General features: G+C 45.5%; 1 protein-coding gene across 1 annotated transcript; it reads right to left on the bottom strand.

The window, feature by feature from the left end:
- Window positions 1–10,274: 10,274 nt before the first annotated feature.
- LOC110866510 lies at window positions 10,275–10,652 on the bottom strand. The gene has a single exon (XM_022115658.1). It carries the CDS (start codon window positions 10,650–10,652, stop codon window positions 10,275–10,277), a length of 378 nt encoding a protein of 125 aa, XP_021971350.1.
- Window positions 10,653–14,769: the final 4,117 nt, after the last annotated feature.

Consider the following 14,769-nt stretch of genomic DNA (forward strand, 5'->3'; position numbering starts at 1 on the left):
TAACCACGTGCCCAAGGAAATGGACTTCTCGAAGCCAGAAGTCACATTTCGAGAATTTGGCATACAGTTGCTCATTGCGAAGGAGTTCGAGGATAAGGCGTAGGTGTTGTTCATGCTCTTCTTGACTTTTCGAGTAGATCAGGATGTCGTCGATAAACACAATCACGAATTTGTCGAGGTAAGGTTTGCACACTCGGTTCATGAGATCCATAAAAACCGCAGGCGCGTTAGTCATTCCAAAGGGCATGACGAGGAATTCGTAATGACCATAACGAGTTCTGAATGCAGTTTTGGAGATTTCTTCATTACGAGTCTTAGCTGATGATAGCCCGATCGTAGATCGATCTTAGAGTAGTAGCTCGATCCCTGCAACTGATCGAATAGATCGTCGATTCGTGGGAGAGGGTAGCGATTCTTGATGGTAACTTTGTTCAGCTCACGATAGTCGATGCACATTCGAATGTGCCATCCTTCTTCTTAACAAAGAGCACTGGTGCTCCCCAGGGAGACGAACTAGGACGGATAAATCCTTTATCCAATAGTTCCTGCAGTTGCGTAGAGAGTTCCTTTAGTTCCGCGGGGGCTAGTCGATAAGGCGCACGAGCAATAGGCGCTGCTACAGGAGCTAGCTCGATTTGGAATTCAACCTGACGGTGGGGAGGGAGTCCAGGTAGTTCTTCAGGAAATACCTCGGGGTAGTCACGTACTACTGGAAAATCTTCAATCCTCTTTTCCTTTTCCTGCGTCTTGGTGACAAGTGCTAAGATAGCGGTGTGCCCCTTTCGTAAACACTTCTGGGCCTTCAAGAATGAGATAATGCCTGAGACTTCTCCGCCTTTGTCACCTTGTACAATGAGGGGTTTGCCAGAACGGCGGGGAATGCGAACCATTTTCTCTTGACAGAGGATTTCCGCGCGATGTTTGGATAACCAATCCATACCGATAACGACGTCGAAGCTTCCAAGAGTAACAGGGAAAAGATCGATGCTATAGGTCTGACCAGACAGCACTAGTTTGCAGCCTTTGATAACATGTGAGGCCTCGATGTTTCTACCATTAGCTAGCTCGACGATATGATTAGAACTTAGTAACGAAGGCGAGCGCTTAAGCTTCTTACTAATACGTAGGGACACATAACTAGCATCGGCTCCAGAATCAAATAATACAGAAACATAACGATCATCGAGTAGGAACTTACCCGCCACGACGTTGGGGTCATTCCTCGCTTCTCCAGCTCCAATCACAAAAGCCCTTCCCCTTGCACCATTCCCAGCATTGTTGTTTCGATCATTGTTTCCATCTCCCTGATTGTTGTTGCGGTTCTGGTTCAGTTTAGGGCAATTCTTCTTAAAGTGCCCCTCAGCTCCACACTGGAAACAACCCTTGACGTTCCCATGATGCTGCTGCTGCTGGTTCTGCCCCGCGGGACGTGGGCTCCTACAATCCTTGGCCTCATGCCCCATCTTGTTATACCACTGACACTGACTTTTCCCACAAGGCCCACTGTGGTGTCGATTGCACTTGTTGCATTTGGGGGGGTTCCCGCGATATCCACCCTGTTGTTGAGGGCCCTTGTTGTTGTCAGTTTTCCTTTGCTGGGTTGGGGCCTGAGTGGGGTTAGCATCCTTGCTTTGATTTCCTTCCCACTTACGCTTGTTGTCATTAGAAGTTCCGGTAGTAGCGCTGATCCTTTTGGGCAGCTTGCCCTCTTCTACGGCCTGATCAGTAAGTTTGTGAGCAAGACGGATGACCGGCTGAATGGTGTTGAGGTTGGCTGCAGTCACATGGCTTCGGATTTCTGGAGCCAAACCCTTGATTCTTCGATACATAGGTCGAGACATGTTTGGGCAAAGAGCAGCATAGTCATTGGACAGTTTGGTGTAGGTCTCAATCTCTGACCCAACCATCTTAAGCGCAAAGTACTCGTTCTCGAGTTTGTGGATGTCATCCCGGTGACAGTACTCCTCCTTAATCATGTCCTTGAAATCCTCCCACACAGTAGCATTAGCAGTTTCCAATCCAAACATCTGAATTTGCGCCTTCCACCAGGAAAGCGCGTTTCCTTCAAGCGTACCAGTAGCAAACTTCACCCAATTCGCAGGGGGACACTCACAGACAGCAAAGACAGCTTCAACTTTCTCAATCCAGTGCAGAAGACCTATGGCACCCTCACTGCCATTGAAAGGGAGAGGCTTGCAATCCATGAAAGTTTTGAAAGTACACACGTGTGGTTGCGCAGGTGCATGCTAACCTGTTTGTCAGAAGCGAAGCGTACAGGTTTAGGGATAAAAGACGATGCGGCGGTAGGATCTAAACATCCTAGGATAACGAGTTTACCTCCAGGGTGAGCTGCGAAAGCTGCAGCCACCGTGTTAAGCAGGTTAGTGAATTGAGCCTGAGTCATGTTAATGTTTCCTCTTCCACGTCCACTCATTGTCTTCATAATCAGAAAACATAGTATGAGTGTGATGTCGTAATGTAGCGAGAACGAGATAGAAGAGGGAGGTGTATCTATCTAACTAGGCACACTAGTACGTATAGCATAACAGAAAACATAAAGCAAGCAAGCAAGTAGACACTAGTCCGAGCTATGAGGTCTATGGGTTGAGCCTTGCACTTGGAGTGTAGTGTCGTCACGAGTCACGGGTTATAGTCTGGTTTTTCTCAAAAAGATTTTTCCCCTTTTTAAAACCAAGTTCACTATAACCAATGGCTCTGATACCAATCTGTCACACCCCCAGAATCCGCATGCGGAACACCACCGCTTGGGGGCGTGACTGACCAGGATCCAGCCACCAATTATACTGAGCAATTTAATTAATAACATAAGTAATACTCACCAACCACAAGGTTGGCAAATATCATAATCAAAGTTCAAAAGTATTTAAGTTTAAGTAATAGTTCAGATAAGTAGCGGAAGCATAGACAAAATAGTTTAGAACAAGATTCTTAGTTCAAGTTTGTTTAGAACTCAACACACGGGTTAGACGACCACTACACATCAGCAAGCTGCAAGCTCCTGAATCACTGGGTACCTGCAAAGCATGCAGTAAGGTGTCAACGTAAAGTTGAGCGAGTTCACTAGTTGTCCAGTTTTAGTTTTCGAAAACATAAGTTGTTTAGATAAAGCATTTATAATCACGTTGTGGGGAGCTACCCCATCTGTAGGCTCACTAAACTGTAGATACCGAAACTGTTGACGGAAAGTTGTTGTGCCCCGAGTCAATGTCTATCGTCATTGACCAAGTTGCAAGGTCTACTAGTTCACGCCCGATCTCCCCCGGTCACGGTGTGAGGTTGTCAAACCTAATAGCGCTACCAACTAATAACCCGTTCGCCCCCAGCGATTAATCGGTACTGTAAGCAGGGACTTAAGGTGATAGAGTTTTGTTTAGCTTGGCTAGTTGTGATTTATAAATAATATCCAAACGTATCTCCCCCGGAGATAGTAAATACCCATTCGGATTTCCCCCGGAAATAGTTCAAAAGTATTTTTTTCCCAAAGTTGGCAGTTTGTCCGTGTCCCTCCTTGGGATGCATGCTTTTAGTGTGTGAACTCACATTGGGTTGCTCGGCAGATTCGGTTACTTGTCAAACACGCTGGTCACCATGTCCTAACATGGTCACCAGTATAGGTCAGGTTTGGTGTACAAGTAATCACGTATATCTTACAAGATTCTAACACAATACATGCAGTTTAACATATAAGTTATTGGGCCGGCCCAAAAGATTCACACAGTTGACAATTAGTCCAGCAAAGCACATAATCCAAATAATCAGGCGGCCCAAACAAATTCAAGTTATGGCCCAATAACTAAGTGAGCAGCCCAGTCGAGACAAGGGGGTCTCGACTCGAGAACTTGCGGTCTCGAGTCGCAACCAAGAGGTCTCGAGTTGTACTGGCTGGTTTCGAGTGGTGCAGGCTTGACTCGCAACCTCAGAGGTTCCGAGTCTAGTCTCGAGTTGTCACGAGGAGGTCTCGAGTCGCAACCGTTGCGGTCTCGAGTTGTCACGCTGTGGTCTCGAGTCGCAATGCTGGTCTTGACTTGTTCACGTGCTGATTCAGATATATCAGGCCAATTTGTACTATGCATCAGGCCCATTTTAAGAAATAACCAATGAGGGTTAACTAACAAGTTTTCTAAACTGACAATTAATTAATATGGATCAAACATTACCTTTTTCAAATCTTCAACCCATATTCAACATGTTCATCATAAGTTCATCATTTTAGGGTTTTCATATTAAACATAACCATGCATTCTTTGAACCAAAATCACATGTTTAACAAGATCATTTTGCAAGAAACAAACGAAACATTCATTTTGTAATCTTGAACATAGTTCGTTTGGCCATAAACACTCTTAAACTACCATTCATTAGCCATTTTTAAACATTTTATCAAGCATTAACATATAATGGTTTACACATACTGTTAATACTCACAAATCATACAAAAATCATGCATAACACTTCTAACTAAACACCTTCTAGTTCATAAAACACACATATATCCTACACACACATTAGAACACTACCCGGTTGTGAAAAGGCACCGAATCAAGAAAGAAACCGAGAAAGTGAAGTGTCCGGGTGATGATGACGAGCTTTGACCGAGTTTCTTCACCGAGATTCTTTGTTGTTGCCGGTTAGATCCGAGCTTGAACCGAGAATTTGGGAGAGAAGGTGGTGTTGTTGAGGGTTTTTTTTTTTAGTGAGAGAGAAAAGGAGTGTGTGTTTGTGTAAAAATGAAGGAAGTGGGGAAGGTTTGGGGGTTTTATGCTTGGCTTTGAGTAGGCTAAGGGGTTTTCGGCCCAACCGGTTACGGCCCACTCGAGACCGAGTGGCCCACTCGAGACCGAGTGGTCTTGAGTCATGGTCTCGACTCACTAGCACAAACACATAAATATATATATATATATATACATACATACAACACATAGCATGTAAGAAGGTCACGTTTCCATTTAATAATATATATATATATATATATATACAAAATGATATTACAAGATGTTTGTTCGGAAAAACTAGAGTGTCACAGTTTCCTTAATAGATAACTAACCTACTAAGTAATAATTTTAGTGTGAGTTGTTACATGACATCCTGTTCAAACAATTCAATAAACGTGCAAAACAGGTGAACAGTTAGTAAACACAAGCTATTTTTGGTATTTTTTGAGTTTTTTAATTTTTTTTAAGAATTTTTCTGATTTTTTTTGATAATATATAATAATAATAAAATAATAATATACACTCGAACGACGGCCGTATAGCATTTCGTTCGCGGCCGTTGTTCGAAACAAGTGACTAATCGCAAAACGACTTGAAAACAAACCGAACTTCGCCCGAATGGAGATTGAGTACGAGCGAAGCGGTTTAGTAAACAAGCGATACGATAGAACGCACAAAGACACTAACAAGACTCAAATACGACTCGAAACACCCTAAACGACCCTAAATGACACAAAACTAGACTTTCGACGCAAACGACGACACTAAGACTAATTAGAGGCAAACTACAAAAATTTTACACTTTTACCCCCTCCCGGCACTTTGCTCGCCCTCGAGCAATCCCAAGTGCCGAGATATCATCACGCAAACCCGAAGCGTGGAAGCAATGGAAACGGTGCGCGTGAATTTTGTGAAAAATATGGTCATTATGTCAAAAACGCGCAATCGCTTCCCCACACTTGAATTTTATGACGCCAAAAACCAATCGCCCGCCAAATTCCATTTAAACATACCAAACCACCCTGTTCTTAATCATTCGGACAAAACCAGCCCCCCGTCTACCTATCACTACCCCGTTCGCACGCCTCTCAAAACAATCAACCAATAACTAATCAAACCAACCCAAGCCACCCGCACCCTCGCTAGTATCCACAAACAGATCTGCAAACAAAATGAACTTGACATACTCTAACGATCACTGATGTAAACCCGACTCGACTCGAACAAACTCAATAAAAATGACTGACACTAAGCATAGCAGATTGACTAAATAAACCTGCCAACTTGACGCTAAAAAAAACACATACCCTATAAAGACCCAACTCAACTCGGCACTGACTTGACTTGATAACGACAAAACAAACAAGTAAGATGCAGGAACATACCTCGTTGCCGACGAAAACAGAACACGCAGTGCAGTGAGGACTATGGTGGCTGATGGTGGTGTACCGACGGTGTGTGGATGATGGTCGGTACAGTGGTGATGATAATGTTGGATAAGGGACGGGGTAATAGGCAGTCGGAGGTGGTGGTGGTCGTAACCGGACAGAAACCGGAGATTGTGGCCGACGGTGTGCAAGTGGTGGTGGTAGGGGTGTAATCACCGGAAAAACGATGGTGGGGGGTGTAATCGCCGGATAAATTAGGAAAATGAGTTAGGGTTTTAAGTGAATCAATTTGGGGATTTATTCAACTGCTGCCGACAGACAAGGTTCACGCGACCCGCATAAGTTATAAAGGCAAGTTGAGGCGGGCCGCGAGCGCCTATTTTTTTTCAAAATCTTTTAATTCCAAGCGGGTCGCATTAGAGTGAACTAATAGTTCACGCGGGCCGCCTGGACAGCAAATAACAGCAATACGTTTGACAGCAGTACAGTTTGCAGCAGAATATAATGTTATTAATCCCCAAAACACCCCCGACCCTTATTTTTTCATTTTTTCTGTGAAACGTACATGTGAGGCTGCTCGTTAGTCGACTTCGGCCACGTGAAGGATGATGTACCTGCAAAATACTTGACAAGACACGAAACGGACACAAATACGACACTACGACAAACGACGCAAAAGCACACAAATCACTAAACTAAAGACACGACACGGACAATGACTCAATGTACAAACTATACACTTGAGTTTTCACTCAAGAACCTACGCGGTGGTATCCGGAAGATCTTCGAGAGGAGTTTCCTCCCTCTCGACGTCGTCAATAGGCCCTCCTAAATAATGCTTCAAGCGGTGGCCATTCACTTTCCACGACTCGTCACTCTCCTTATTGTATAGCTCGATCGCACCATGCGGAAACACTTCCCTCACTACATACGGTCCCGTCCACTTCGACTTCAATTTCCCGGGAAACAACTTAAACCTCGAATTGTAAAGAAGCACCTTATCACCAACCTTGAATTCCTTCAACCCCTTAAGCTTCCGATCATGCAACGCCTTCGTTTTCTCTTTAATACTCCACGAACGCTCATACGCCGCATCCCTAAGGGCTTCCAATTCATGAATTTGGAAGTATCTTCTCCTAGCGGCCTCGGTCAAATCTAAATTCACCGTTTTGAGTGCCCAAAGAGCTCGATGCTCTAACTCGACCGGTAAATGGCACGCCTTCCCATAAACGATCATAAATGGCGTCGTACCTAATGGCGTCTTGTAGGCGGTGCGGAATGCCCATAACGCATCATCCAACTTGTCGGACCAATCCTTCCGACTCTTACCTACCGTCTTCTCCAAAATCCTCATCACTCCTCGATTCGCGTTCTCCACTTGACCGCTCGTTTGCGGATGATACGCGGTAGACAAGCGATGCGTAACTCCATATCTCTCCAACGCCTTCTCCATAACCGCATTGCAAAAATGCGTACCGCGATCACTAATAATTGCCCTAGGAGTACCAAATCGCGTAAACAACTTCTTCAAGAACCTCACCACCACTCGTGCGTCGTTTGTAGGCAAAGCTTGAGCTTCCACCCACTTCGAAACATAGTCTATTGCAACGAGGATGTACCTATTCCCACTCGAAAGAGGGAAAGGTCCCATGAAATCAATACCCCAAATGTCAAAGATTTCCAACACTTGAATAGGATTCTGGGGCATCTCATTCCAGAATGAGATATTTCCGGTACGCTGGCATGCATCACAAGCCCTAACAAAATCCTGAGCATCCTCGAACACCGTAGGCCAAAAGAAACCGCAGTCGAAGACTTTTTGCGCGGTAGTGTGTGCTCCATGATGACCTCCCGTCAAACCCTCATGCACGTGCCTCAGGATCTCAACACCTTCTTCCCTACTAACACACCTCCTAAGTATACGGTCGCCTCCAATCCTAAAAAGGTAAGGGTCATCCCATATGTACTTCCTCGCGTCTCTCATCAACTTCCGCTTTTGCTGCGCACTCATATTCTCCATCACAAACCCGTCAGCCAAATAATTGGCTCTATCACTATACCACGGTAGATCCATGGCTCCTGCCGTGACAGCATCAATAGACTCGTGAGGGAATCCGTCCCCTATCGCCTCCTCACGAATCTCCTCTCTCTTCGGATCCTCTAAGCGGGACAAGTGGTCTGCTGCCACATTCTCTGCCCCATTCTTATCCTTAATTTCAATGTCGAACTCGGAAAGAAGCAGAATCCATCGTATAAGGCGCGGCTTCGCGTCCTTTTTCTGAAACAGGTAACGCAGAGCGGAATGGTCAGTAAACACAACGGTTTTCAAAAGAACGAGATATGAACGGAACTTGTCGAACGCGAAAACCACTGCTAGCAACTCCTTCTCTGTGGTGGTGTAATTCTCCTGGGCATCATTCAAAGTTTTACTCGCGTAGTAAATCGGGTGAAAATGCTTCTCCCGTCTCTGCCCTAACACCGCACCAACTGCGTAGTCACTCGCGTCGCACATCAGCTCGAATGGTAAGCTCCAATCAGGTGACACGAGGATCGGTGCACTCACTAACTTCTCCGTCAGAAACTTAAACGCTCGAAGGCACTCCTCGTCAAAGACGAAAGGAACGTCCTTCTCCAACAATCGCGTCATGGGGCGTGTGATTTTGGAAAAATCCCTAATAAAGCGCCTATAAAATCCCGCATGACCGAGAAAACTACGAACCGACTTGACACTAGTCGGCGGAGGAAGCTGGCTGATCGTATCTATCTTCGCCCTATCAACCTCAATGCCAGCTCTCGAAATCTTGTGCCCTAGCACAATCCCCTCAGTCACCATGAAGTGACACTTCTCCCAATTCCTCATCAGCTTCGTCTCTACACATCTCTTCAACATCCTCTCAAGATTCATCAAACACTGATCGAAAGAACTACCGTACACTGAGAAATCGTCCATAAAAACCTCCATCGAACTCTCGACCATATCCTGAAAGATCGCGATCATACAACGCTGGAATGTAGCAGGAGCATTACATAGACCAAATGGCATGCGTCGGTACGCGTATGTGCCGTATGGACATGTAAAAGTGGTTTTCTCCTGATCCTCTGGTGCAATAGGAATCTGGAAATAACCCGAAAACCCGTCGAGAAAGCAATAGAACTGCTGACCCGCGAGACGCTCAAGCATCTGATCAGTGAATGGGAGCGGAAAATGATCCATACGAGTGGCGTCGTTTAACTTTCGATAGTCAATGCACACACGCCAACCCGTAACAGTACGAGACGGAATAAGCTCATTCTTCGCATTCAGAACAACCGTCATCCCCCCTTTCTTCCGGATGACCTGTGTAGGACTCACCCAAGCTGAATCAGAAATAGGATAGATCAAACCAGACTCTAACAGCTTCATCACCTCCTTCTTCACTACCTCCTACCTGTTCGGATTCAAGCGACACTGCGGCTGCACTACAGGCTTGTAAACATCCTCCATCAGAATGCGACGCGTGCAAAAAGTAGGGCTGATGCCCTTGATATCAGATAGCCTCCAAGCAATCGCATCACTGTGCTCCCTTAACACCTCAATCAACCTCACTTTCTCCTCCTCTGTCAACTTCGAAGATATAATGACAGGCATGTCCGGCTTCTCTCCTAGAAATGCGTACTCAAGGTGTGATGGAAGAACCTTAAGTTCTAAAGGCGGTGAAATCTCTACAGGAGTACTCTCATCACTAATCGCATCGAACTCTAACGGCTCAGGAACACACATCTCATCACTCTCATCCAACTGCTCCTCCTCTACTTCTTCAACCTCCTCCTCATCATGCTCGTCAACGACTCCCTCGCCTACTAAATCAGCTCCACTGATGTACTCAAGACACGTGTCGACGCAAGATATGAATGAATTTAGAAAGTAAACTGAATGACACGGCCCACTATCATCATCACGACCGCCAGGATGCTGCATCGCTCTATCAATCTCAAATGTGACAATCTCGTCACCCGCACGAAGAGAAATCTTACCGTCAAAGACGTCGATGATCGCCTTTGCGGTTCGAAGGAATGGACGGCCCAGAATAATCGGAACTCTCTCATCGGCCTCCATGTCGAGCACAACAAAATCTACTGGGAACACAAACCTATCAACCTTCACCAACAAATTCTATACTATCCCACGAGGATACTTGACTGATTGGTCAGCCAAGGACAATGACATGCACGTGGGTGTAAGCTCTCCTAGACCAAGTCGCTCATACAACGAAAACGGCATCATATTGATGCTGGCACCTAAATCGTCTAAGGCGTGAGCAGGGGTAATGGCTCCCCCGAAGAAACATGGAATCGTGAAAGTACCAGGGTCGGTCAGTTTCTCTGGTAGCTTATTCAAGACTACCACGGAACAACCCCCTGTCAACGGAATATTCGAAAGCTCACTGATTCTCTCCTTACGCTTCAAAAGATCTTTGAGAAATTTCGCATACTTGGGCATAGACTGAAGCGCCTCGATGAACGGAAGATTGATTTTCAACTGTGTAAACATTTCGAGGAATTTCCCATACTCCTGAGCATATTTCTGCTGCCTGGCACGGGTGGGGAACGGAAGGCGAGAATAATCAATCACTGGTGCCGGCCGAACCTTCGCCGGCTGCTTCTCCACTTTCTTCTCTACTGGCGACTCCTCGGCGTGTGCGGTACTTGCTGGGGCTAGCCTCGTGTGCACCTTGCCTGGAGCCTCCATCTCAATCTCCTCGTCGACTTCATCCTCTTTCTCTTCTTCAACTCTCTCTCTCTCACAACCTCTCACAAACTCTTCCCACTGCGGGTCGTAATAGCCTTTGCTGACTGATTCGCGGGATTCGTGAAAGTGTTTCCCGAAAACTGACCCGGCGGGTGCTCCTGCAACTGCTTAGCAAGTCCACCTACTGTTCTCTGAAGATCGAGAAGAGCGGCCTGCTGACTCTTGAGCTGGAGTTCGTGATTTTTATTAGTCTGCTCCTGACTTTTAACGAACGCCTGATTCTGCGTCATCATCTGAGCGAACATCTCCTCCAACCTGCTCAGACTACCCTCAGGAGCCTTTCCACTACCTTGACTCTCCTGAGTCGATCCTCCACTCGCAAACTGCCCACTCGAACCTGACCCGCTAAACTGCCCTGAACTACAACTCGTGTAAATACCGGGCCCTCTACTCTGATACTGACCAGATGGAAATCCAGGAGGATTTCCAGACGAACGATAACCACTCGCATTACCACTACCGCGCCAGCCGGAGTTGGAATTATTGAACGGATTCGTGGGACCCCTAGACTGACCGGCTATGTACTCCACCTGCTCAAGAGTAAGGGTAGGACAATCGATAGTATCATGACCTCCTCTACAAACCTCACACCTATCAACTTTCTTCTTTATCTCGCTCAACTCCTGCCTCATCTCCTGCCTCAAACTCTCGACTACAGCAGCTACCGATGGATCCAAGCTAACTTGGTTTACCCCTCGACCGGCCGAGGTGGTACGCACAGGAATGGAAGTCCTGCTGGTAGTGCTGTAGTCCATATCAGAGTGGGCAAAGCTCTCAAACAAGTCATTGCACTCAGCCACCGTCTTCTTTCCCATAAGCTGACCTCCTGCTGAAGTATCGAAGCGAGCTCTAATCTCAGGAGTAAGACCATTGTAGAATTTCTCGACTAACGCCCAATCGGATAGACCATGCTGAGAACAACGGGATATCAGGGTCTGAAAACGCTCCCAAGCTAAGTGATACGGCTCATCCGGCTCCATATGAAATGAGTGAATCTGGTCACGAAGGCGAGACGCCTTGGCTGGCGGAAAATACTTGGCTAAGAATGCATCGCGAAGACCTGCCCAAGTAGTGAAGTGCCAGCTGGTTGGGAATCAAACCAGACGGCTGCCCGTCCAGCGAGTGAGAACGGAAAAACCTGAAGATACCTAGCATCAAGATTGACACCCTCAATGAAGAAGGTGCTGTAGAGACGAGTGATGCGATTGATATGAGCGGGGGCATCCTCGTCGTCACGACCATGGAACTGGCAAGCATTTGTGATGGCGGTCATAATGTAGGATGGAATCTGCCAGGACCGATCGTTCGGGATGTCTGGAAGGGTGATGGGGGAATTCCCACCGGCGAAGCCGGTGGTCGCCTGATCGTAAACTGTCCTACGGGCCATTTGAGTTATGGGCGGTGGACTAGATGGACGGGTGGGTGGCAGAGAATTGTGGGGTGAAGACTTTGGTGTAAAATCGAATGCGGGGGTGAAATGTGAAGACGAAGTAGAGCTAGAAGCACTTACCTCGGACGCGGAAGACGAGAAGGATGACTTGAGTGTAAACGGAAGCGGCGGCGGTCCCTGCGAGCGCGTATGGGGCATCCACTGCAACAACCGAAAACAACCAAGTAAGAAGACTCTAACAAATGACTCAACTAACTATACAAGACACTAAATTACTTAGACACCTACGACTCAAACAAAATAAACAACTAGCACGTAATATGTCAAGTAAGTCCAAACAAAGTAATCAACGCAATCGCCAAGAGTCCCCGGCAACAGCGCCAAAAACTTGATGTGCTGAAAATGGGTTAATTAAAAACAACTAAAATTACCCTAATTCTAGACTCTCTAAGCTTTAAATTTATAAAACTAAGACTCGATCTAAACCCTAAACCACACAACCGGCAAGTGAACCGATCAATGTAGTAAAGCTAAAGAAAGTCCGAGTATCGAACCCACGAGACTCTACTGATTATGCTACGACTCTATCTAGACTAAGACTGACACGACATAACTAAATTGTTTATTAATTGGGGGGGGGGGTTTCTAAATATCCTAAAATTATAATTAAAAATCAACTAAATTAACTAAACGAACTAGACACGAACTCACACGAAGGCTGAACTCAAGGATGATGAAGGAACTACCTAGACAGGAATCCTGATTGCTTTTAGTTATGATTATAATTGGAAGTTGTCTGCTATGGAACCGGGATCTTAAAATTCTCACCTCTCGGGAAATCTAAGGACCCCTAACCCTTCTCAAGAGCACACGAAGATCCCCTAAAGGTTGTTAAATTACCGGTTATTAGACTCCTTAACAAGACATCTAAGGGGTTTATAAAAGTATCCTACAAGGCTCACTCCCTTACGAGACCTAAACCTAGGATAGGCTTGTCTTCTCAGCTAGACTTGCTAGACAACAGCCAAAAGGTTAACTTCCTAAGAAGGACCCACCTTGCGGTTTAATTACTTAGACCTAGCAATAATCTCGCACCTTACAGCTATTGACGATTAGTAGAGCACTTGATTTTATAAAAACACCAATTATTACTTCTAAGGTTTATCCGCCGATTTAACCCTAAAGATTCAAGATTTATTACGTGATATAGACAGTCACCAAAATCTAAAACCTAGCAAGATTCTATTACGTGATAAAGACCGTCACCAAGATTCATGCGAAGCAATAATCAATAATTAAACAACATCAAGCACGCAAACACATCTAACTGATAGAACAAACCGTTTACAATTTATAAACTGTCCATAGCATTCAAAAATCCAAGAATAATCAAAACATATGCAATCATTCAACCATGTCTAGGTAGTAACAAAAACTTAGCCGCTAAACATGTTCAAGAATACGATAATAAACTTGTTTAAATCTGAATTCATCATTACAAATCAAGAACAACCAATCCGAATGCTCCTGAGCTTCCCACGATGATTCTTCACGACCCGAACCTTCAAAACCTCTTAAATCAGTCTCCAAGATCGCCTCTCCAGTCCCAAGTTCGTTGATATCCGGCTGTTCACGTTTAATGATCAATATATACTCCAAAACCCTAGATTTCCATGCAAGTTACGACATTCTGCCGACATAGGGTCTCAAGCGGCCCGCGTAATCTAAACGAAGAATCTTACGTGGCCCACATCGTTGCTCAAAACCGGAACTCCAACCTTAAACTCTCGCGGCCCGTATGAACTTAAGCTGTCTTCTTACGCGGCCCGTATGAACTTAAGCACTTGATTTTGTTTTGATTTAAGTTGGCGCGGCCCGCGTCAATGTTTGTTGAATCCTACGCGGGGCGCCTAAACTCTCCAGAACCGGTTTTTTAACTTGTTTTCGCTTACGAGCTTCCGGTTTTCGTCCCGATACTCTCCTTTGTCATATTTTACTCGTTTTTCGCCCTTTTCAGCTCCAAGTACCTGAAAACACAAATAGACTAGAAGTATGTACAATCTATCTAAAACCGACACTAAAACGAATAATTAACGACTAAAACAGACGCGAATACCGATGTATTTTACAATACATCACACCCTCACCCCGTACCTGAGAGGACGGGTGTGAACTAATGACCCAGTCATGCCTAATGCTTTGATAGGGGCATTGGGGAAAGGGAAAAAATAATCCGGAGCCTTCTTATACGGTATCGAGTTATTATCAACATTACTTTTGGGATTGTTATTAAACTGGATTAATCACTTGGTAACCAAACGTTTTCATAAAACTGTGAACTCACCAGCGTTGTCTGATACACTTGTGTGTATGCTCGCAGGTTATAGGTATGTGTGGATGTGGAACTTGCTGTCTGGGATGCTGAAGTGGTCATGGGTCGAGATACATGGAAACGTGAAACAAGACTAG

Source organism: Helianthus annuus, chromosome 7 (genome assembly GCF_002127325.2).
Source record: "Helianthus annuus cultivar XRQ/B chromosome 7, HanXRQr2.0-SUNRISE, whole genome shotgun sequence".
NCBI classification, from domain to species: domain Eukaryota; kingdom Viridiplantae; phylum Streptophyta; class Magnoliopsida; order Asterales; family Asteraceae; genus Helianthus; species Helianthus annuus.